The following is a 25,707-nucleotide window of genomic DNA, read 5'->3' as shown; positions in this document are numbered from 1 at the left end:
AAGAAAAAAAAAAAGAAAAAGATTAATACATTAAATATCAGTTCGTTGGGAAAAATTTTCTGAATGTACCTAACTATATATAGTGCCAGACAAATCAACCTAGAACACTGAGAAGTGGTTCAAATTAAGAGGGTATTACAGCTAGAATCAAATACATTGACCCATACTTAGGCCTAGTGCAGCCGGGTGAATTAACCTATTATAAGTAGGAAAACAAAAAGAGGTTGGGCCAGGTAAAAGTGGACTTCAGATAATCTTAAACAACCTCATCTGCCGGACATTTTCAGATGCCAGTATAATCTGGAACAATATGTACTTTGTTGGAGCAATGGTGAAATCAAGATGTTACATATGCTTCCTCCCAGGTAAAGCTGTGTCTCTCACATGGCTAGCTATATATATCTGTAACAAAAAGCGATGAAACTGTTTACAATCCCATTCAGATCTAAAAATTATTACAGAGCCAAGTCAAAGTTCAAGAAAATGAAGAAATTCTCACAAGCACAATCACAACTCAGTGACAAATATGAATCCAGAAATATGAACAAAAGACCCAGCAGAAGACACCAGCATCATATCAGAAAACTGTCCTTTTGGCATTTTTATGGAAACCACATATGAAGATGAACACACACCCAGAATAAGGAAACTTATCCAGGCAAGGGAGGCCACTTGTCCAGCTATTATATTGATTGTAATTATCTAAAGCTGTTATTTCCTCCAGTTAACTGAGTATAGATAATAAGCTAAATAAGGAATAGCCTGAGACAGGACTTCCTAGAAAAGACCCTACAACAATACATATTTGCCACTAGTTTGGGTAGAGAAACAGATAGACCTCAATATTTATTCTCCAGATTACCCAACAACAAAAATTGAGTAGGAGGTTAATATATTGGAAAACCAATCCCTCCCTCCCTGTAATTCCAGACACTGAGAAATTGTATCCTATCTTCGAAGTCCTTTAAGCGTTATACTGTACTTGCTAGGAACTGCTTGTTGTGCACAGTACCTGTCAAGGCGAAAGAGCTATCCAACCTCAACCCTGTAGCCTGTAGGATAACTGGAAACAGCTAAATTTATGTTCTTTTAGACCCTAGAATATGATGAGAAAAAACGCCCCGCATGTGAACTTGGCCATTTCAAATATCCATGTAAATCAAGAAAGATGGGGAATCAGCCGTACAGAATTTTTGGCATGCTAAAAGATACTTATCTCCTCCTATTGCTCAACAAGATTACAAAGTATGTCAAACACATGTAGAATGACCATAACAATGCCAAATGGTGACTAAATCAGGTTTTCCATGTAATTCAAAATGCCCGGTAACATAGCCTATAACCTCATGTATTGGACAGAACCAACTGTAAACAAAAGACCATTACAAGCTATTATCCAATCTCCAGCCAGTCAAAAACATAACTGCTTTACATAATGTAGAGGCCTTCAGGTAACGTTATCAAGTTACCAATTTCACACCAGAAAGGTGTCATTATATTCCTAAAATAACATACAAATTTAAGCATATTTTGTATATCTAATGTTCTACTGACATGCAAAAGCAGATCGATAAATTTGAAAATCAACAAATGATATTTCAACAGTTTCTAAATTTAGTATGAAATGCCTACCCCTTGCCCCATGAACCCCCCTCGATATTTCCCAAAAATTAGATGGTTCCAAAAATAGAGTGTAATTATCTCTATCTCACTGAGGGGAAATGCCCATGATTCAGTGACACCAAAACCCTCGATTTGCTGCACGGAGGCTGTTTGAGAGCCCCTCTTTTGCCATGGACTAAGCTTGCCCTTCCCCCCTACTATCCACGCGCGTAACTCCAACTTAGCTCAGAAAGTGTACCTGGCGAGGTTTTTTACCTCCCCTCCAAGCCTGTCTACTCTGGAAAACAACAAAAACAACTCCCATCAATCAGTTTGTCCCATCAAATCAACAGCCCCTAGTTGGCTGTTGGCCTGACCAGATTTGTTGATGGAAGGTCCTTGCTGCTTTGTCATCCAGAGCCTGGGGGTCCCCAAGGGGTGTTGATTAATAGGCCCAAATAGTCTTATTGGAAGAAAAAGGTCCTCCCAAAATACCATGCAAGACAATTGAATAAGGTGAGTGAAACGAGTGAAACATTGAAAATGGAGAAAAAATACCTTAGCACAAGCACTAAGCGATACAATATTTTCTTTTATGCTTGATGAAACTAAAACAATATAATAGCAACCAGAATTCACCACAAACTTCATAGCTAAGTCCTACAGAAGCCATGGAGATACTGGCTCCATTATTTTTATATACATATCTAATTTTTTATTGTCATAAATTTTTGACACCAATGATTGGACCATGCTGATTCCAACTAAAAGATAGGCCACAAGTTTCCCAGGCAGATGAGCTTCACATTTAAAAGTTTAAACCAGCTACTGATGAGGAGATAATGCTCAAGTGTACAGGGCCTGCAATGGGAAATCACATTTGCATTGGCCTCAAAAACTAAAGAAGAAAAGAAGACCACCCAGGTTTAGATATTTCATATGAAAACACACCTCCAACCCAACCCAGTTAAAATAAACCAACCCCATTCCAGTAGGGAGAACATGAGGTTACCTACTTACCGATTTAAATTTCTATTTTCTTTTAGGTTATGAAATACGAGTAAAAGCACAATTACAGTAGAATAGTGAAAATTACCCACCCCCAACGTGCTAATTTGATTCATTAGCCCTGGCCCTCATCAATTAAATCTCAAATCTGTCAGAACAGGGGCAGAACAAGATAATTACCTGATTGACCCAAAGCTCTGCCATTCTTAAATATTTGGCATTAGCATCTTTCCAACCAATGAAAAATCCACTCTGAAGATTGTATGGATCAACATAATCCTATGTCCTCCGCAAGTAAAAAAAAAAACTCTATAACGCTAAGCATAGGGCTGTCAATTTTAATACAACCCACAAACCCAACATGAACCCAACAAGAAATTAAGGAATTAGAATTGAAGTGTTCGACTCTCTTTTTCGGGTTAAGGTTAATCAATTTAGTCTTACACGCATGCTTCGACATGATCTGAACCCAACATGCGGCATTTAGGGATAACAATTTTTGACATGATTCACAAACCCGACACAAAATTAGAGTGAGTTGTGGGGTCATACTTATTTAATTAAATAACTCAAGTTAGGGTTGACCTATATAATATTAAACTCATGCCTCGACACAACCTGAACCCGACACGTGAACACAAATTGTTACCCCTTCTCTTGGCAGCTGCCTGTGATTAGTTTCATCTGTCTGGTTTTCACAATTTTTTTCTTTTTCTGATTAGGTGTTTCTAATGTATATTTCTTCTGTAGTTAGATTGCGTCCTTACGCTTTTTAATGAGGTTTGATTACTTACCAAAAAAACATTACACTTCGTAAAGTATGTCTAGCCCTCAAAAGAACTCGAAAGCAATCTTTACAACCATCACCTAACGTGTCTTCATTGTGAGTGTTTATAAGCTAAAGTTCCTCCATGTTCTGAATCTTAGTGACACAGCCCTACCTCCAGGGTATATGGTCCATGTGGCACAGGTATGCACTTTTTACACGGACCAAACAACTGCTATGTCAAAAGGTATAGAACATGCACCACATTTTATTCTAGTACATAATTCTCCATTTTCCAATTCTCAGATTAAAATTGAGATCTCTAAGATTATCTTCAGATAGGTTAAGTCACCAACAATTTCTTTCTTCAGGCCCTTTAACTAATTTGAATTTTTATTGATCTTGACCCAAAATTACCCCCACACTTGGGTATTGCTTCCTCCAAAGAATGCAAAGTTCTGCAAATCTTCAAAAAGAGCTTATATACCTCAAATTGTAAGCCTTTCATGCCATTACTATACGCAGAATTTACAGATGGATACTTTTTATCAACCAGATCTTATGATACGAAAAATATTCAACAAAGGATTAAATAAACTTGCTCTTTAAGCTCAACTTTTACCAAACCTACGTGGCCCTTGCTCCAAAACCTCTGATTTTGATAACACTAACACTAGAATCATATGGAAACGACATAAAAAATAGAAGAGGCAAACATGACAACTAGACAATCAGGCAAGTCGGGAAACAAATGTAAACCAAGCAATGCAGCCAAGGGACAAAAACCAAGTAATGACCCTGTATATAATAAACGAAGGAACCCATCTTTCATTGTTCCATCTCAACTAAATACAAGTAGACCAGGAAAAAAAAAGAAAAGAAAGGGAAGTTGACAGCCATTCCAAAGTTCCCAAGGACCCTTCCACCAAAACATACACCAGAAAATAAAAATTAAGCACCTCTAAAATAAGTAAAGGGTAAATACAGCAACACACTCTTCAATATGGATAAGAACATAGGGTCTTCCTAGCTATGAGAGAAAATATGAGCCACACTTGTTTACAACAAATCATTGCTAGAAAAAAGATTAAATGAATCAAATTAAATAAACAAATACTATTCCCATTATTCCAAAACTACAAGGAAACTCGCCTCAGATCAGTCCGAAAAAATTATGCCTGAGCTGATAATAAAACATTTTTGGGTCATCTGCACCTAAGAGAGCAAATCATAACAAGATGAGTATAGTTGTCCAATCTCCCCCACCCGACAACTCCTTAAAGCACATCTCCATCCTGACAAGATAATCTCATTAATATAATTTAAGATCATCAGTTCAGACCTTGAGAAGTCGATTCAACTCTCAAAAGTAACTGAAGCACGACTCCAGGACCAAATCCCCAACCTATAAATGACATTAAACTGAAACAATCCCTCCTAAATAATCCGAGAACAACTAACTGAAGAGATATATTCTAATAAAGTCTAAGAACAAACAAGAAGAAGCACGCCAATACATAGAGAAACTGAACACTGCCTCTGCAAACAACCTCAAAATGCAGTAATCAAGAACTTCATTGCTTCATGGCCCGAAAGCTCACCACTAACTCTCGAATCAAGCGAGGCCCTCACTGATTCCCTATCACGGTGTGTTTAAAACCTCAAAGTTGAAAAATGCAACTAAAACCAAGACCTTTCATGCAATTGATGACGCTCAATGCCATCTTAACAATTGACTTAAATTTTTTTTTAAGTACAGTGACAGCTCACAGTGAACCTGTTTCATAATAAACAATGCACATCTTCTCATTCAAAACTAGCAAAGCATATAGAAGAAAAAAGAAAAATCTGCTTTCACAGTCTAAAATATCAACAACTATTTCATTGCAATTATCACTTTTTGAGCAATTAAAATGTCCACCTAAAATGCCTCCATTACACACGCAAACAAAATATTTAATTGCACAATCCCCTCACACGCCTAACACCTTCAACATACATAGTATCTTGCATAGAATCCTTAATAAATCTTTGTCTATATGCACGGAAATCCGAAATCTGTGAATCAAAACAAAAAGAAATCGCAGAAATAAGAGGAATTTCCCTCACCGTTGGATCTGGAACGCTTGCCATGCTTGATCCTCTCGAGCTGAACCTGCGTGTCCATGAACATATTCATCCTCTGCACCTCCAAATCCTTGGCGAACTGCATCCTCTGCTTCTCCAACTCCACCATCTGCCTCAGCTTATCCCTCTCCACCCTCTCGTAAACCTCTCCGAACCTCTCTATCGCCCTCGCCAATCTCCTCAACCCTTCTCTCTCCTCCACCTCCGTCCTCTCTCTTTCCTCCTCCGGCTCCTCTTCCTCTTCCTCATCCTCCTCCTCCTCCACGTCATCCGCGTCCTCCGCCGCAGCTGCAGCCGCCGCCATCGCCGAGTAATTCCTCCTGAAGTATCCATCGTCGGTCGCCGGAGACGGCCTCTTCTGCGGCAAAACCACGGCCGTGTAAGTGACTGACGGCGGCGTTTTCTTGGAGTACAGAGGAACAGCCACCGGAGGCGACGGCGACATGGAGCGGGAAATCTGCGAAGTCGGAGGCGGTGGTTTTTTGGCGGACACGCTGGATCCGATGAGAGCGTCGAGGCGCTCGAAGAAAGGCCACGAGGACGTTAGCGTTCCGTCGGAGGACGAAACCCTAGCCTTCTCGATCTTGTACTTCTTCTTGATGGTGTCGATACGATTCTTACACTGCACGTCGGTCCGGTGGGTTTTCTTGGTGTGGCCGTGGAGTGCGTTGACAGCGTCGGCCACATCCTGCCAGTCCTTCTGACGGAGGTTCCCGCGGTTCAGCTCCATATAACGGCGTCCCCAAGCGTCGACCAGCGTGGAGGTGGCGTCCTCGCTCCAGCAGTCCTCTCGGACGGGTAGCGGCCGCGATTGGGAGGCGGCCGGGGCCGGTGACGGCGTCAGGGTCTCCGTTAAGTCGCCCATCGGGAGCTCTTTTTGTGTTTTGGGTGTTGATGTAGCGTGTGGGTTTGGTGGTTAGGGTTAAAGAGAGAGAAAAAAAGGGAGGGGATGATGCGGTCGGTGAGAGCGGCGATCAAGTGCCGGGCGCATGAGCCGCAAGTGTAGGGGGTTGGAGTAATACGGTACGGTCGAGCCGTTGAGGGGTCGCCGGGGGTGGGCGCGTGACGTGAGGGGGGGGTCGAGCATTTGGGCTCGCGGCTTGGCTCGGCTCGGTCCGGTCGAGCTGGCAAGTAGTACTACATTATACATTGCTTGGTTGGTTTGTTATGTTTCACTTGTTCCCACTTAAGTTGTCACTAGATGTGAAGTGTTGCTGTTTTGTACGTTGGTTTGTTCACGTGGGTCCCTCTCTTCTTTCTTCTCTTTTTATTTCCTAATTTTCCATTTTTATGAACATTTCAGTGCCAATTAATTTAATTTAATTTAATTTAATTAATCAAAATTATGTATTTTCTTCTTCAATCTATTATAATAATAATAATAATTGTTATTATTATGAGATTTTATAAAATTTAATTGTTTGAACGCCGCAACGCAAAACGGAGCCAGCAGATGCAAACCCAACCCACGAGATCTCGAATTGCGCGTGAACAAGCCAGTGTGGACCAGATCAACTTCTGACGGGCTTCTGCCTTCTGGTTCCATATTTGTGAATTTACCAAATAAACCACATACCCTTCTTGATGAAATTTGGAGTGCCAAAGCAATGGCACACACTATTGAGTGTATGTAACTTTTTTGGCAAAAAAACAAAAACAAAAAAAAAAAAATTCCTTATTTGATCTAGTTGTACCAATTGATTCTTGCTTATATAAAGTATCTTAATGAACAATGGGATAATATATTTGTCTTAAATGATTCATACATTCAACTATTTGACGAAATTTGTGAATTCACATTACAATCATTTATCATTAACCCATTTTATTCTAGATTACAATTTTATCCTTTTTTGAGAAAAAAAAAATAAAGAACAAAAAAAATAGTGATGGTCACTAATAAAATGAGGGGTATCATGCCCCGATTCTACAAGGGGCTCTCGACCAACTTTCTACAAGAGGAGTGGTGGTTGGCCGCCTCCGGCAAGGATAGTCACCCCTCACTTTATGGGAATAGGATCATCTCCAGTCCATTATGAATTGGAAAATATCCAGTTCATTGCTATGATTTCTTCTCAGAAATCCAATAATTACAAATGAGACACATATCTCACTAATAATAATAATAAAAAATATATATTATTTTAAATTAATAAACAAATTAATAAATAAGAAAAAAGAAGGGGGTGGCTAATGGCAGGCCAGGGGTGGCCAAACCACCCCCAAGAGCTGAGCCACCCCCTCTGGGCCAACCCTCCTTTTAAAAAAAAAAAAAAAAACTTGGCCCTTGGGGGTGGCTGAACCACCCCCAACGAACCCACCCCAGACCGGCCGGTCTGGGGTGGCCAAAGCCACCCCTTGGCCCAAAGGGGGTGGTCGAGCCACCCCCAAGGCTCTTGGGGGTGGTTCAATTACCCCCCTTTTGCAAGATGGGGGTGGCCGAACCACCCCCACAGCCGGCCATTGGAGGTGGCTTTCCCTACCCAAAATGGGGGGTGGCCAGCCCCTATGGTGGCTAGCCACCCCCTTCTTTTTTCTTATTTTTTTATTAATTTTTTTTTAATTTTAAATAATATTTTTTTATTATTATTATTATTAGTGGAATATGTGTTCTATTTGTGGCCATAGGATTTATGAGAAGAAATTCTAGCCATAAATTAGATATTCTCTAGTCCATAATGGACTAGAGAGGATCCTGTTCCCACTTTATGAGAGATGGTGAGACCACATGGTTAATTACCCATGACGTTGAGAGGAACTACACATGCAAAGTCCATGCGAAGAAGGCAGTTACACGTCTCTAGTTGTTAGCAACCATAACCTATGTTATCTTTGTTCTAGTGTAGATGTACATCAGTTTTCCATGCTAATAATGTGGAATGTGAGTATGCGTGTGTCATACGAGTAATGTTAGTATGTGTATTTAAATATTGATTAGTGCCCGTAATAGTAAGGTCATGTATTGTGAAGTATTTGAGTTGTGGTAAAGTCCCTATCCGAATTGGAGTTGTATGTGTTTTAACTCCCACCTGAAGTGAAGTTTTATTGTGTATCCTCTTTTTATTTTAGTGAAATACTCGTTGAATATCCTTCTCTCTTACTAGGACCCATCAAGGGTATTAGAACCAGGTTACCAACAAGGAAATAATCGAGAAACTTGAAGCTTAGCTGGAAGCGGTTCATGATGGAATTTAGTGCATGGAAGGCGAGAAGATGCGAAGCATGGAAGATTCTTTGAACAAGATCAAGAACTTGTTGTTCGAAGTCAACCCATTCTCTGAGAAGAGCACCAATAGCTTGAAGGAGAAAGGTTCAACATCTCATGGCTCCCCCACAGGAGACAAGTCGCAGCAAGCAACACCCACATTAAAGCAATTGAAGATGGATTTTCTGCCTTTCTATGGAGATGATCCTACAGAGTGACTCAATCGGGTTACTCAATTTTTCGAGTATCAAGAATCTGGATAGAAGGTGGCATTAGCCTCATTTCATTTAGAGGGTGAAGCCAATCAATGGTAGTAGTGGCTTTGTTGTGCAAACTTTAATGTACTCGCAAGTGCATGAATTGTTTTGCAATATAGTGTTGCAAGTGCGAGGTCGATCCCACAGGAAATTGTGTTTATGAAAACCAAATATATATAAGCCAACTAAATCTTAACCTAGTTCCGAAAACTGAGTGATTCTTGAATTGAAACAAAGAAAAAATATAAAATAAACAAGAAATTAATCAAATTACAAAGTATTAAGGTTTTGGAATCTACACCCACCAAAACAAAGCAACATATTGTCATGGTCATTCCATACATCCAAAATTCTCTATGTTCCTATGCATGTTCTATTTTGCACAAAAGATTAAATTAAATCATTCAATATATCCGTCTATTACACAAATGACAATGGATACCCAATTCAAACTAAATCATCCAATGTATCTATTTGCACAAATCACAATGGATACCCAATTAGAACCAAATCATCCAATGTATCCGTAAAATGAATCAAAATGAATGGCCAATATTTTGGCAAATGAAAATCCAAGCAATCAATTAAATGAAATTAACCCACTAATTGAATTGATGTAGAACATTGGAAACATAAAAATTTGGAATCTATAAAATTACATGAAAATAAGGTGGTTGTTCATTAGTGAGGCTTCATCCTCAACCTTAGTTGAGGGCTTAGCGTCTAATGGAAAAGAAAAAGACTACAAACATAATTGAGAGCAACAAAAACAAGCAAACCCTCAGCCTTTTTGCTCATATTCCAGTCCCTAGCAGCCGTTGCTTTCTCTCATTTTTCTTTTCTTTTTATATCCCTCTTCTAGGGTTTTTTCTTCAAAAACAGCGCTTGAGTAAAATGGGTGAAAATTCTGGAACTGATGCGTGCACTTGAGCGTTGGCCGAGTGTGCTCGAGCGCACTCGTGCATGTGGCTTTCTCTCCTGCAGCGGCGCTTGAGCGATGTTGGCTTATCCTTGAGCGTAGGTGCGCTCGATCATAAATCAGCTGGGCTCGAGCGCAAATGCACTTGAGCATCAGTCTGGTGCGCTTGATCCCGTTCCTTGGTGGCTTTCTTCCAATCTTTGCATTTCTCACCTTAAAGCCACAATTTTCCCTTAATAACCTGCAAAACACTAAAATCACAGAACTAACACAAAACATTAGATTATAATACAGCTAAATGATTAATAAATGCAAATTAAGATGCTAAAAAAGTATGCAATATTTAGCACTCATCAGGCTTCAAAAGGATCGAAAAGATGAAGGGGTGCTAATTACTTGGGAAATTTTTGAACAAGAATTGATCACCCAATTTGGTCCAATCGATTATGATATCTTTGATGAAGCACTAACACGCATCAAGCAGCATGGCTCACTATGGGGCTCACTATGGGACTACCATGTAGTTGGATAGCCTCAAAATGTGTTAGTTTGGACTTTTCTAAAGGGATTGAAAGAAGAAAATGCAGCTGAAGTACACATGTTCTAACCTTGTACGATAATGCATGATGAGAGGCTAACACATTAAAAAGGACTAGCCAAATTAGACATCCAAAGATCGACCCAAGTCTCTGAAGCTATCATTGCAACATTATCAGCAACACATGTCAAAAAAAAACACACATTATCAGCAACAACAACACCTAAGCAGTCACAAACATTACCAGTTAAGCAAATCTATTAGGATGAGATGCAAAGGAGATGTGAGAAGGGCTTGTACTTTAATTGTAACGAGAGACTTGTTCCTGGCCACAGATGCAACATGATACAAGCTTTTCTAATTGAAAGAGATGGGCCTACGTTGGCAGAATATGTAGAAGAAAACAAGAGGGAATTGAAGACACTGATGTGAGCTATGAGCTAGCCAAAGACAATCCAGATATTTGTTGTCGAGGTACTCATCTAGTGGAAGCAGCTACTACTGGAGGATGTCATTTGCACGGTGGTTACAAACCTTCAACATTAATTTCTCATGTTCCACTTTGAGAACAAGGTGCTTGCAGAAGAGAGGAATGATAGGCCACATAGTTAACTACCCATAATGTGGACAAGAACTGTCCATGTGTGGCCCATGCGAAGAAGGGAATGTGAACGTCCCAAGCAGTTAGCAACCATAACCAACTTTGACTTTGTTTTAGTGTGTGTGTGTCATACGAGTCATGTTAGTATGTGTCTTTAAATATTGATTAGTGTCAATAGCAATAAGGTCACGATTGTGAAGTGTTTAAATTAGGGTAAAGCTCCTAGCTTAATTGGAGTTGTGTGTGTGTGTATATCATACGAGTCATGTTAGTATGTGTCTTTAAATATTGGTTAGTGTCAATAGCAATAAGGTCATGATTGTGAAGTGTTTAAGTTAGGGCAAAGCTCCTACCTTAATTGGAGTTGTGTGGTGTAACTCCCACCCATAGTAGAGTTCTATCATGTATCATCTTTTTATTTTAGTGAAATATTCATTATCCTTCTTTCTCATTGAGACCCATCAGACGACCAGGTGAGGGGCGATGTAATACCTTGAAAATAAATATATACACACACTTACATATAAATTAAACAGTATTAATAAGTTACAAAACCCAAGACACTTAGTTTTATTCACGTGGAAAAATTTTCCAAACAAATTATTTACAATACCCCAGTTAACAATTAAAAGTATTTTTAACAAAACAAATATTTTAAAATAAGTTAAAGTTTTCGAACGATTAACGACAGTTGTCATCGATCATTCGGTGTCCAACCTTGAACGATCAACAACGGTTTGGAAGTATCTAATTTTTAGATATCTCAACCCTTTCGAGTGTGCATGAAACTTATATAACCATCCTTACGACCAAAGAAGCCATTTTCGTCACCCTTTCACACGAGGGAAGGTGACTCATGGGACTTCATCTTCAAGAAGAGGTAACCCCTATGCCTGATCTCATTTTGTAATGGTATTAGCCTTCTATGTTATTTAATAAACTCATATTTTCATGATTTGGAATGCATCTAGAGGATTTAAAACATCTCAATTTACTATCTTATGGTTTTATATTGAATCATGAATGGATATAACATAAGTATAATTGAATATGTATTGAACTTATTATTATTGCCTGCTTAACCAACTATTACAAGTTAAAATGAGATTCATGGATTATTAATACCAAAGATGGAAAAGTGGAAATGGGTTAGGTTTTTTTTTTTTTTTTTTTTTTTTTTACTAAGATGATATTTTTTGTTAGGCCTTTTAGAATCAGTAGAAGTTGTCATTAAGTTGGATAATAGGTTTGTATAGAAGTTCTACGTTGTTTATGTATTCTAGTAGTCATCAAATGTCCCATCCCTAAGGTAGAAAGATTTACCCTCAAGAGCGAATAATTGATGAAGGCAGTAACTGTTTTTAAGGTTGCCTAATGCATGATTAGGGTTTTCATTCGTAAGCTTAGGATGGTAGTGTGTTATGGCATGGAGGTTAAGATGTCCGAGAATGAGGATGATCAACTGAGACAAGTAGATTCTTAAGAAACAATTTTATTTCATTATGCGATATGTTTAACAAATTAAGCATACTTTAGTTTCATGTTTCAAATAAAATATTATATGATGATCATAATGACTTTATCGAATGTTTATAAATACTTAAAAATGAATATTTTTTTTATTAAATTAGTTTCTAATAATTGAACATATGGTGTGAATCGTCATGTGAGAATGGTGAGCACATATAAATATATAGGGTTGACCTTATGGTCCAGAGATAATATTATGTTTATGTTTTGACCTTGAATCCAATTGTTATATTATGACTGGTATAGCCAAGTATAATTGTAATACTCCGAATCAAATCTTAACTAAAGCTTCTAATAACTTAATAAAAATGTGTTAAACCAAAGCAACATGGTAATTCTTGAAAAATAAGACTAAGTTCATAACTTTTTGAAAAAATCATTGATTTCTAAGAGAAATAAATTATAAATACATCATGCCATACTTAGGACTTTTAAAAATCATGGTAAATCACATAGTAAGAATATAAATAACATGAAAAACGAGTGAAGTTCAAGTTCTACCTTACTGAAGATAAGGCAACACCAAAATCGCCTTCTTCTCTCTTTAGAATCTTTCTCTCTCTAGGATTTAGGTGTATGAGGTGTATGAGGGATGAATAGAGTTTGAAGGGTCATGAGGGGTGTATTTATAGAGTGAGTGAAGTTGATAAGATTGAATGATGTGGCTAATAGGTTAAATTTTCTTTCCAGGCTTTATCGAACATTCGATATATTGTTGTACTAACAGTAACGCCTTGTGGAAATCAATTAATTGGTAATTGACTCCATAGTTCGCTTCCTAGCCTTGTCCTTCACAAAACAAGACTCAGGGATCATATAGCTCTTCGAAGGGAAAGAATACATTGAAAAACTTTCAACCACAGGAATAAGAAAACAATAACTAAATACCACAATTAAGATAACCAAAGTAAGGATAAAACATCATCACATTAATAGGTTCTCCAAATGTACTGGTCAAAGATCCATCATCAAAATAGGTTACAAACCAAGATAATTATTTGAAAATAAGACAGCAAAATTAATATCTAAGTTTAAGTAGTGCTAACATGATCACGATCTCTATCATCTCCTCACGGGTGGTTCCTCTATCGTCCCACGTGAACTTGAGCCAAACCGGGTTCATATCGTCAAAAATGACCTGAATCAGGTCCTTGGCCACCACTAGTTCATTGGTCGTTGGCATCCTCCTTTGCGCTAGCTAAATTGCGCAATTTATACATAATAGAGGGGGGAAAAAAATAAATGGGTAAGTTCAAAGACTTAGTGAATACTAATGCACATAGTACTCATGCCATTTAGTGATGAACTCCGTTTGGTAAAATATGAAACATTTTATCTATGACAGATATCCATGAATATAGTATAGGTATAGTACATGCTATAATCATGTGAATCAGTAAATATTTAACTGTATGGTCTACTCGAGATATTACCCATTCTCAGTAAGGTTGACGTTGTCCTAAGAGACCTGTAATACAATGCCGGTGCCCGGGCCATTGTATGCTACAGTCCATAACATTAGCAGCTCAACTGGGTCCGACCTTGGGTGGCCTACTCTACTAATGATGTACGTCCTGTAGTGACTCGCCCGTTAAGACTACGCCGGTCACGGAATAACCATTGGATCCAAGGCCCATATAAGCGCGCGCACACACACACACACACACATTTTACCATAGAGTTAACATGTATAGTAAGCCCATAACCATTTTTCCGCACGTACCGGTGTACCATATTATACGATGCAATTAGTCTTATTCGTATTTTACATGCATGCTACTACAAGCCTCATTGCCTCATGGCCTCATTATCTTGTTAAGTAGCACATTTTCACAAATGGTAGAGTTCATAATGCAACAAAATGTATTTCATGAGAATTATAAAATGCATGTTTTTGGTATACAAAATAGTCGTACAATGCAGAAAAAGTAATGACTAGTATCATGTGAGTTTGTACTCACTCGGATCGCACAAGTCCTCCAAAGGGTCCGGGTTCTCCAAATTTGTGGAAAGCCTAGTATTAGTCCTAAGTCCAAACTAAATCGAACCTAGTACATAAAAACATGAACTATTGAACGACTGGCCAAATGAAGTTCCCCTGAAGTGCTTTTGGGCGAGCACTCGTGCCCTAGGCCAAGCGTTCGACCAGAGAGTTTTGGTAAAACTTCATTTTGGTTCAATGGTCTCCTAAGCAGTTCTAACAGGTTCTAAGGCTACAAAAAGTCCTTTAACCCTAACTCGAAACAACATCTTCATGCAATAAGAATAGTCTAATGGGAATGAAATGCTTGTAACGAGATTAAGACTTACACTACTAGATTCTAACAACTAAGCTAGCATAAGGTTAGCATAACATTTAAAGGAAAAACACTAGAGAGAGATGATAGTTACCTCTTACATAGCAACCACCCCAACAAACTCCTCCTTCTCCTCAAGGATACCAAGGTAGTCTCTTAAAAGCTCACACAACACTCAAGCATCAATTCTAGAAGGCAACATGGGCAAAAATGGGGAGGGGTATTTATAGGTAGAAAAGGTTGTGGGCACTGTAGGGCGAGCACTCGCCGCTTGGTACTATAGTGTCGAGTGTTCGCGTACTATTTACCCAGCGATCTTAGGGTTGCACTCATACGCTCGGACAATATCTAGTGGTCAACCAAAAGTCAACATACGCTCAAGCTGGTCCCTACACGAGCTCTCGTGTACTATTTGCAGGCGAGCGTTCGCGTGGTCCCCACACGAGCGTTTTGCTAGAGAGTCCAAATTTTTCAAAATGACCCTCCAGCTATTCCTAGTGACCCAAAGGTCCAATTAATCTTCTAACTAAGCTATCTAAGATTAGTTAATTATTTGGGTCACTACAATAGGGTTTCACTTGAATGTTCCAAAGAAGAATCGAACATTCAAGTCTAAGGTTTACTTCGAACGTTCCATGGTAACTTCGAACATTTGACTAGGGTTAACAATATTTAATTGAGTTTTTCCTTTTGAGGAAAATTTGTTGAAACATTTTAAATTGCAAGTGTTATTTTCTATAAAACTTTACCGAGTTGGATTAAGTACATTTTATTTTATATTATTATTTCGAGGTATTACATATTGACGGTTATGCCCCTATCTTCATCCCCTGCTATGGGGGTTTGGATAGGGTTGCCTTGCCCGCGCCTTGTTTAGTCGCCTTTAATGGCAGCCACTTTTCTTGATGTTCGGGGCCGCATCATTCATTTGATGCATTTCTTTTTGTTGTTCTTGGTTGTAATTCTTGTTTGATGTACTCATTATAATAATAATAATGTCTAAACTATTCCCTAATACTGATACTAAAGCGTTGTAAAAATAAAAATAAATAATAAATAAATAAATAAAATAAAATAAAAAGCTCTAAAATAACATAGATTACATGAATTTTGTTTTATTAAGGAACAAGATAAGAAAGAGAAAAATAGATGGTGGATGTTTTAAAGAAACAGAGAGATGGTGAGTAGAAATTTTCTACATTATCACATAACAATAAGAAATTCGATCATTTTAGTATTTTATTAATATTACAACGTACCAACATTACCAAAACAAAATTGTATTCAACCAAATAGAAATAGGTAGGTCATATAGAACATATTTGTGGCATACGTAAATGTAGATCCACCTTTGTAGTTTATAGGTATATCGCATGGAGAGACCGATTACGGGATTACCAAACATGGAAAATGATTCTCTATTTCATTTTAAATAAATATTATTCATTTAATGGTCATAATTTAAAGTTGGTGTATTTAAATGTGTATATAATGTCACATTATTTAAATTTTTGGAAAGACGTGTCGACATTGACATCATATTCACCATTAAATGAACAAATAGTATCCTTAATCATAATAGCTCATGTTAATTAGTACAACTGGCCCACAATATAATATGCCTGCAAAATGATCAAAGAGTCATATTTGTTGCTAAGATATGCCGCCAACGACTCTTCGCTTTGATATTTTCTTTCCTTGCGCGAGTGAGGAGGGTGTGTACCTCAGACTAGGCTTCATAGGGTGGGTCGGCTTCGGCAGGCCCAACCGCAATGGGTTTCTTTGGCCGGCTTAGGAGGCGGCGGTGACCTGGGCCTTAATGGGAGGTAGGCCTAGGCCTCCATTCCAGCTCCCATTGTAGTGTAGGGACTAGGGAGGACCATGTGTTGTGAAGATATGGTGACAAACATAGATTATAATTATATAGCTTAATCCATGGGTCCCGATCACTTCTGCCACATGTGAAGTTGGGGATAACGGTAAGATTGAAAACCACATTTTATTCAAAGGAATTAATCCACTCCACCCTGTCTATTCTACTCGAGAAAAAAAAAAAAAAATCAAGAAAATTAAGATTTAGTCACATTTTATCCACCTAAGTTATGGGATAAGTCAATATATAGTTAAACTAAGAGTTATTAATTATTATTATTTTTTTTTATATTTTAATATAGGCAAAAGTTGAGACAGTGACCCTTACAATCGATGCAAAGGCCAAAGTGTGAAGCGCCGCTTGAACAAATCTAAATAAATAAATAAATAATTGCATTTTGCATCTCCAATTTCTTGAATCCTGCACCACAAAAGGAATAAAAATATCTTTTTATCATTTATTTTGTATAAACTCCTGGGCCAACAGGGGAATGGGTCGACTTCAACTTGGAAAAGAAATGGTTATCTTCTACACCTTTGGAGTTGGTATTGTAGGGTATTTAGTTTTAAATTTGTTTTAGATAAGCTTCTGGATCATTCTTAATGCTCACAAATATGATGTTTTTTAAGCTTATGGGAATCATGTTTATTATTCAGACAATCAAAGTAATTTAAACTTTTAATTCTTCGTTTTTGTTGTTTTTTTTTTTTTTTAAAAAAAATGTACTATTTGGTTTCATACATTTATGTTTATTTTATTATTAGAAAAATGCTAAATACTACACTCATATCTCAGGAACCTTTCAATTAACCATTAAAAATAAATAAATAAATGATGTGCATTGCCACGCTAGCCCATTGGAATGGGTAGGTTGAAAGTGTGATTCTTCGCATATATGCCCATGTAATTACATTAGCCCAATGTGATAGGCAATAACACATTAGCCCAATGTGATAGGGTGGAATAAGGTGTAGCATTTAACATTACTCTTATAATTATTAATAGGGGTAATTACCTTTTGCTCTCATAAAATACATCGTATTGGTACTTTCCCCCCATAAACAACCAACTATAACACTTGATTTCATCAAACTACTATCTTATGACAAAAAACTCAATTCCGTCAATCAAAGGTGTTAAAATTGACGGTCAACGGTCATGTGCAAGTCATGTGCCATTTTAAATTTTTTTCTTCCACTTTTACCCTCACTTCAGACCGAGAAAATGACACTTATACCCTCCTAAACCCTAATCCAACACATGAAAAAGTGGAAGAAAAAAATTTAAAATGACACATGACTTACACATGACCGTTGACCGTCAATTTTAACATCTTTGACTGATGAAATGAGACCTTTTGTCATAATATGGTAGTTTGATGGGGTCAGGTGTCATAGTTGGTAGTTCATGGGGGCAAAAGGTAATTACCCCTTATTACTAGGGAAAAAAATAAAAAAATCAGTCCATGCAATTACACTGACTTATAAATTTATAATAAGCTTCTTGTGATATACAAAAGTTACAAATGAGTGTCTACTATCAAATTATGTACAAAATCTTAACAAATTCCGTTAGTGATTAATTTATATATATATATTTTAAGTGACACGCATCATTATATAATTGAATATGTGATGTAGGAGAAATTCACATCCGACAAGTTCTACTAAAAATGCTATATCAATATGAAATTTTAAACGAAATCTGATAGTAAAAATCTAATTATTAGTTTTGCATACCACTTTAGACTCTCAAAACATTTTTAATGAGATCAAATTTCAATGATATTTGAAGTGAGTTGAACTTTTTTTAGGTTGGGCCAACAATGTGGGACTCCAAAAAATAGCTGCAAAAAAATGGGATGAGAAGAGAAGATGGGGCTGCTCAAGGCTCAAAGCAAGCACTAGTGTGTTAATTAGCTTTACAGGATGCCATTGCCACCATCTAATCATCATCTCTAGGAGAACAAAATGCTTAAAGACATGCCCACTTGTTAGTGCAACCTAGAATTTGCATTATTCTATGGTGGAAAAAGTTGTGTGGGGACTATCATTTCATCCCACCTGAAAGTGACTTTCTTCAATTTTTTTTTTCTTTCTTTTCCATCCCCATGGGGAAATTCAAAAAATGGTTTTCCTTCTATTAAAATCCATGCAATCCCCCCACAAAAATAGTTTGGTTCATTATATATATATATAATAATCACAAGAAAGTAAGAGAACACAGCAACTGATCGAAGCTGATCATCATCCTTCCTTGGATCTATATATGCCATCAAACCCATCAAACATATATGCCCGCCCCCCTACGTTGACAAAAAATACTAAAATACATTTTTCTAATCACAATGCCAGGATTCACGGATGAAAATCGGCTGATTTTTCACCAACATCAATGATTGGACGAAAATTTATCAAATTAACTCCAACCAAATAATACCCAACAAAAATAATAAATAGTCCTATTTTTCCATTCATGGTGAAATTGATGTCAGCCTTACATCATTGCCAATACAAAACAAGATGATGATCAATACTTGCAAACAACCACGAAAAAGAAAATATATATATATATATATATATATATATATATATATATATATGACGAATACTTGGCAACAACCATATGATTTTGGTGATTGAATGATATATAGCCAAAAGTGGTCAATTAATTAGATTACTCAATTGATGAAATGATGATCATAGCACAATCAGGTTCCAGGATTTTATTCAAACAATGCTAAAACATCAAACAGTAGAAGTGGGTCTCTCCCAATAACAGTTTCTTCACCTTAAATGGCTTTCAACTACAAATCAAAACAAACCCCACAAAAATTACAGCCTTTGAATTTATGAATACAGACATATGAAGCTCAATACAATCCAAATTCATGTAACCGCAAGCTTTTTTTATGGCCTTTTCATCGGATGCCCAGATCCTTACCAAAACTGCTCATATCATATCATTCTCCTTCACAATTTCCATACCATGATACAACTATTGCATTATTTTTTATTTTTTTTTTACTTTCTTTTCTTCTCTTCTATGCCTATATATACAACCCAAAAAAAAAAAAAAAAAAAAGACAGAGAAAAGAAGAAGGATGAAAACATGTTGAAGAAACAAATGGAGCTTTATAAAATGAATCACAAGAAGAAGAAAAATCCGCCATTAAACATCAGCTGGTGACTCACAAATGCTCTCTAAGTGAGGCCTCCAAACCCCGACACGGCCTCGCCGGCGATCCCTCTGAGTGGAAATCTTCTCCGACAGTATTTCAGTCAAATACCTATCAGATATCAAAAGGTTTGTCACGGCCGACGTCGGCGACGTGCCGTTGTTGTTGTTGTTGTTCGCGTTGCTGTCGGCCGCCTCTCTTTTTTTCTTCCTCGTCGATGATCTCGACCGGGTTTTCTCCGGGGTTGACGGCACCGGCATGAGGAAGTATATCTTCCCGCGCTGAAGCTCCGCGTCCGGCGGGACTATCACAATCTTCGGCACACACCCGTCTTCGGACGACGAAGAGGGTTTCTTCAGCACGTGCTTAGGGTGAGCCTTCATGATCTCGCTGGCCCGGATACTCCCGCTGATCTCTTCCACCCGGCCGTTGCAGTGCACTATGCGAATCACGTCCAGCGCCCCACATGGTAGAATGCAAGAGATGCAGCATCTTATGGTGTTTTTCATGGCTCCTCTCTCATGGAAGCAGAAGAAAGAAGAAAAAAAAAATAGAAAGAGAGAGAGAGAGATCAGCGAGAGAGAGAGAGAAAGAAAGAGAAGGGTCTTTTCTTTTTTATGGCTAGCTATCTCAAGGAGAGTGGGAATCAGTCACCCAAAAAGTGTTGTAGCAAATGATGTTTATATTATACTTTCTTTCTGCTTTTATGGGGGGTGAAATTTTTTTTTCCGCACTTGCTTAGGATGAAATCCATGACATGAATAATTGCACAACACTCTGTGCTTTGCCTTTTAGATCCATCATTTTGGCCCCCCCCTCTCCCCCTCCCCTTCACCAGGATCAATAATTTCGGGTTGGGTCGGGGTTCGGAAGGTTGGCGGGTGACCCGGAACGCGACAAGTGTCGGGCCCTGGCTGATAGAGTTGCAAATAGTTGGTGGAGGTAGAGTAGTGTAGGGTCAATGAGGGAAAGATGTGTTTGTTTGGATTGAATTGTGAGAAGGGGGAGTGGGAAAATCTTCTTTTGAGAGAAGGGGGAGAGTTGTGATCTTTTAATAATATCCCCAAGCAAGATCATGTGGGTTGTGGCTTTCATTGGAAAGTGAGGTGTGAAAGACTTGTTTTACTTTATCTCTTTCTGGGTTGTAGATTTGTGAAGTGGTTTGACAATTGACTCAATGTGAAGCTGCCAATTTACAAGTGAAAAACTCTAAAGCTACGCGCTGTTTGAGCACGTGTTGGTTGTCCTATATTCTTATCATCTATATATTTGAATGTTTTTTGCTCATTAGAAAAAAGTTGAATCTTTGTTAATCACTTTTTGATAACTCAGTTGAGTCAAAACTAATTCCAATACGAATATTTACTTCATGGTAATTACAAACCATCACCAAACAAAAACGGTAGAAACCAATTGTTTGTTGTTGTGTTCATGTAATTTTTTTTTATTTTTTTATTTTTTATTTATTTGGAAAAGTGCACTGATGATAGTGTTTTTAAGGCAAGGTGTTTTGTGTTTGAGCTTGTGATGCATAAAAGATCGCTCTAGCAGCACTTAAATGAAAGGTAATCAAGGAATTAGATCACAGTCACTTTTATAAGAAAAAACAAATCAAATTACTCTTAATTAGGATATTTTTCACTTAGAAACTATACACCCACATGGCTATTAATGCGATATACATGATAACACACTGTATTGGTATTAATGCTACTATATTGGACAAGGAGCTTCTCCCATAAAAAGGCCCCACTACCCTCAAGGTTCAAGTCACGGTATAACACATCAGTCTTATATTGGAAAAATGAATAGTAACCCACGTAAAGTGTGATTTATATAAAGATAGTCATGAGTATTAACAGTCTCACATTACCTAATTACTATATGAAATTGGGTTTTATAAAAAATTCTAAAAAAACTCTAAATTGACTAGTCATTTTGGGGATAATAGTGTAGATGTAACTAGTACTTTTTCCTGGATCATTAAACAAGGTGTCTGTCTTCTAAACTTTCCGCTTAGTTTTCTCTTATAAAAGAGGCCGTGCTCTACCGACTTAAGCATCCTGCCAGCCCTCTTTGGCCAACGTAACTCCAATAACTTTTTTTCATGTTTTGCAGGTAGCCAATTTGACCGTCCAAAAACTATGCATCAACATAATTATATGTTAATATTTTTGTTATGAAGAGAAAAGAACAAAAAGTAGAAGACAAAAACTTTGATGGACGGAAGCCCTTGATTTGATGAAAAAAAAAATGACCATAAAAGTCATTGAAATGAAGGGCAGTTGCTTGTTTTCCTTTCTTGTTCTCTTGCGGTGGTTAAGTGGTTCTTTTGGGAGTAAACCAAGAAATTCAAAAAGTAAGGTAATGATGCTAAGAAATTCTTCATACTCATCTCTTCAAGACTTCAAACAAACCCAAACAAAAAAATATTAAAAAAAAAGTGTTTAATTATATGATTTGATTTGATTTGTGTATAATTTCATATTTGACCTAGGGCAATTTTATCTCTAAGCAGCTAAGGCTAGACATTTGCTACAAGAAAACAAGGTAGTTAATACTGTTGGAGATATATAGTTTGATTGGGTAGCTAGTGATTTATGGTAATGTCCCATCCAAAATATGGCCCGCCAATTAAATAGGTTGAGATGTAGATGTTAGTGGGCAACATGTGAGCAGGTATGGAGGGGAGGGTCCATTGGAGGGGTTGTGATATGGCAATGCCTTTCTTATCATTAAAATCCATATGCTAACATAGCTTGCCTTTAAGTCAAATACATCCATGCCCATCCAATCAAATTCCTCCTAATTTATATTTTTGGGCTTGGAATATAGGTCCTCATAAATATACCCATCTTATTGAGCTTGTGTAGTCCTTAATAATGTACTTCAACATATGCCTTTTTCTTTGAAAAACAAAAAAGGAGAGAAATTTCATAAAATCTACATGAATTTTCACTCGTTTTGACACTACCCTCAAAGTTTAAAAACTCTCAATTAAGGGAATCAAACTTTTAATTTCTTTCAATTATCTCATTCCGTTAGGATTTTCTGTTAATTTTTGTCAAAAAAAAAAAAACCAAAAATATCCTTCTTCTTTTTTTTTATATAAAAAAAAAATTGCAAATATATTTTTTTATAAAAAAAATAAATGCCTAAATCTTAAAAAAAAAAAAAAAAAAAAATTATTATTTTTTTATAATAAAAAACATGGGTATTTTGGAAATTTTGACAAGATGTAACTGAAATTCTAAAGGAATGTTGTAATTGAAATAGATTGAAAGTTTTTGAACTTTGGGAGTACTTTCAAAATGCATGGAAGTTTAGAAGAAGGTTTTGTGAAGTTTTCCCTCAAAAAACATTTTCAACGTATAAACATTCATATGCGGTTCAACAAATATATAGATAAAATTTAGGTCAAGAACATATTTTTATATTTTAGCTACCAATTTTTTCAAAATACATACATCTAACTTATTATTTTAGTTATCTACTTTCATTATTTCCTTTAAAATATTATTTCTTTATTTATTTTCATTATTCTCTAAAACGAGAAAAAATAAAATTGTTTTTTTTTATTTTTTATTAATTACTTATGCATTGTTGAGCTATAATGCTCAATAAAGAGCACTCTAACAACTAGTCCAAACTTTATTCAATATAGCCAGCCCAACGTGAATGGTCTTAGAAACTTAATTTCTTTCCCTTAGATGGAATAAAAGCTCTTTAGGCCCCCTTCCCATAGAAAAATAAAAAAATAGAAGCTCTTTTCCAGGTAACTGTTCAAGCACTTGACCAAATATTTTCTAATTACCTATGAATTTAATAAAGTTTTTCTCCAAATTGAGTTAGATGAATTTTTTTAAAAAAATTTAATTTATTAAACTAACGTATATCTAATTATGTGAAAATAAACATACATTTTTCACTAATGACAGTTTAAAATAATGGATGAAAACACTTTTTTCTAATTAATTTAAAAGAAAACTTAGTTATTTTTTATTTTTTATTTTTTTTGAGAAGAAAACTTAGTTATTTTTTCCAATTTATTGAACCAGAAACTTAATCCAAAACAGTAGCAATAAAAGATATAAATCTGAGTGTGACAAAAACTTTTGAGCACAGAAAGAAATAAAACAGTGTAATCAGTTAACATCAAATTACATCAAACATGTTAGCAAGAAAAAGCATCATGACTTGGCAAATCCTCAATTCAATGAAGAATCTTTTACATTCATTGAATGATGGTACCCTGCATTTGACATCAACAACAACTTCATCCATCACACATGCATTATGTCATCTGCCATTCCTTTTAATCCAAATCAAAGATAAATTAAAGTTGTACCCAACCCTATTTAGTGACTTTACGGCCTATAAAAACTCTCTATCCCAACCTATTCAATTTCACGTAACTCGTGAACAAGTTTGAACTCTGTTTGGATAAGCTTGACTAGAGATTAGAGAGTTTATTAAATGAACATAGTTTGAACAAAAACTTATGCTTGTTTGATAAACGAGCCAAATTTATATAAACTTGGTTCAGTTCGTATAATTTCATTTTAATATTTGTAACTTTGGCATGAGAATATGTTAACTATTTAAAAAGATCAAAAATTTATTGCTTCAATTATTATAATTGTGAGTCTATATATATATATATGTATTTGTGTGTATATGAGTGATTTTATATATATGTACATATATGTGTGTGTACATGGATAGAACCGGAATTTTTCATTCAGAGAGGTCGGAATGCAGAGAATGATCCTCTCCATTTCCAGTCATTTATTTTAGAAGGGTAAAATTGTCCAAAAAATATAAACTCAAGATTAGATTGTTTAAGATTTTAATTAATTTATATAATTACTCAAATAATAAATTTTATCAATAACTAAATAACTAATAATTAGTATAAATTTTCAAAAATTAAAATAAAAAATTCGCAACATTTACTTTATATATGAAATGAATAAAATTAATTGAGTAGCTCGTAAACAACTTCGAGTTCATTTAAAAAAAAAAAAAATGAATAGAACTTGAATAGACTATCTAGTTTAGCGACAGTGATATGCTCGAGATCAATTTGTGTTCGAAAACAATAAAATGAATTGAGCTTGAACATTAAATATCCGGCTTAGTTTGGCTTGATTACGGCCTATTTTCAAGCAATGAAAAAAAAATCTCAAAATCCTTTCCCATACACGCGAGCAAAAACACAAATTTAAAACAAATAATTTCTAGTTTTAGTAATGCTATTCTTCACACTCATTTATCACACTTATTTTCACATTGGCTTACATGATGTTAGGGGTGGCAATTCACATTCATGTCTTGAGTTCAGATCGTTTCAAGGCATTATTATAAGACTATATATGTCAACTCTAACGTTACCAATTTTTTAATTAAACGGGTCAACCCTTCAACTTTAATCAACTAATTTTGTGTTAAATTTGTACCTTGTTTGTAGGTCGTATCAAAATTAACAACTTTAAATGTAACTTGTCAACTTTTGTGATAATTTGCTAACTCTAGTGTTTGGGTGGACATGCTTTCCTTCTTGAGAGTGGTAAGCTGAAGGTGAAGTTGCATTGAGCGAGCACAGGCTTTGGAAACAAACATAGTTTCCAACGTGAGCCATAAGTCCCGTGCAGTGACACATTTTAACGACATGAACTACAACGTCGATGGTGAGAGATGAGATCAAAATGCTAAGCACCAGTTGATCACACATCTCCCATTTAAGCCAATATGGATTTGTGGACACAATGTCAATGTCATCTGTTTTGGACTTAAGGGTTGGATG

General features: G+C 36.4%; 2 protein-coding genes across 2 annotated transcripts; both read right to left on the bottom strand.

Annotated features, from left to right (window-relative positions):
- Positions 1–3: 3 nt before the first annotated feature.
- LOC132170974 (trihelix transcription factor ENAP1) lies at positions 4–6,652 on the bottom strand. Its single transcript, XM_059582148.2, has 2 exons — positions 5,486–6,652; positions 4–402 (listed from the first exon to the last, which is right to left on the bottom strand). Exons 1-2 carry the CDS (start codon positions 6,366–6,368, stop codon positions 389–391), a joined length of 897 nt encoding a protein of 298 aa, XP_059438131.1. The 5' UTR covers positions 6,369–6,652; the 3' UTR covers positions 4–388.
- Positions 6,653–19,424: 12,772 nt separating this feature from the next.
- Positions 19,425–20,687, bottom strand: LOC132171652 (phosphatidylinositol 4-phosphate 5-kinase MSS4-like protein). The gene has a single exon (XM_059583026.2). It carries the CDS (start codon positions 20,408–20,410, stop codon positions 19,895–19,897), a length of 516 nt encoding a protein of 171 aa, XP_059439009.2. The 5' UTR covers positions 20,411–20,687; the 3' UTR covers positions 19,425–19,894.
- Between the last annotated feature and the right edge of the window lie 5,020 nt (positions 20,688–25,707).

This window comes from Corylus avellana, chromosome 1, assembly GCF_965113065.1.
Source record: "Corylus avellana chromosome 1, dhCorAvel1.hap1.2, whole genome shotgun sequence".
Taxonomy (NCBI): domain Eukaryota; kingdom Viridiplantae; phylum Streptophyta; class Magnoliopsida; order Fagales; family Betulaceae; genus Corylus; species Corylus avellana.
The sequence above is the reverse complement of the archived record's forward strand: the minus strand, read 5'-3'. Positions and strand labels throughout refer to the sequence as shown.

Excerpts from the sequence above, each read along its gene's own strand:
- LOC132170974 (XM_059582148.2), bottom strand. The coding sequence starts at position 6,368 with ATGGGCGACTTAACGGAGACCCTGACGCCGTCACCGGCCCCGGCCGCC.
- LOC132171652 (XM_059583026.2), bottom strand. The coding sequence starts at position 20,410 with ATGAAAAACACCATAAGATGCTGCATCTCTTGCATTCTACCATGTGGG.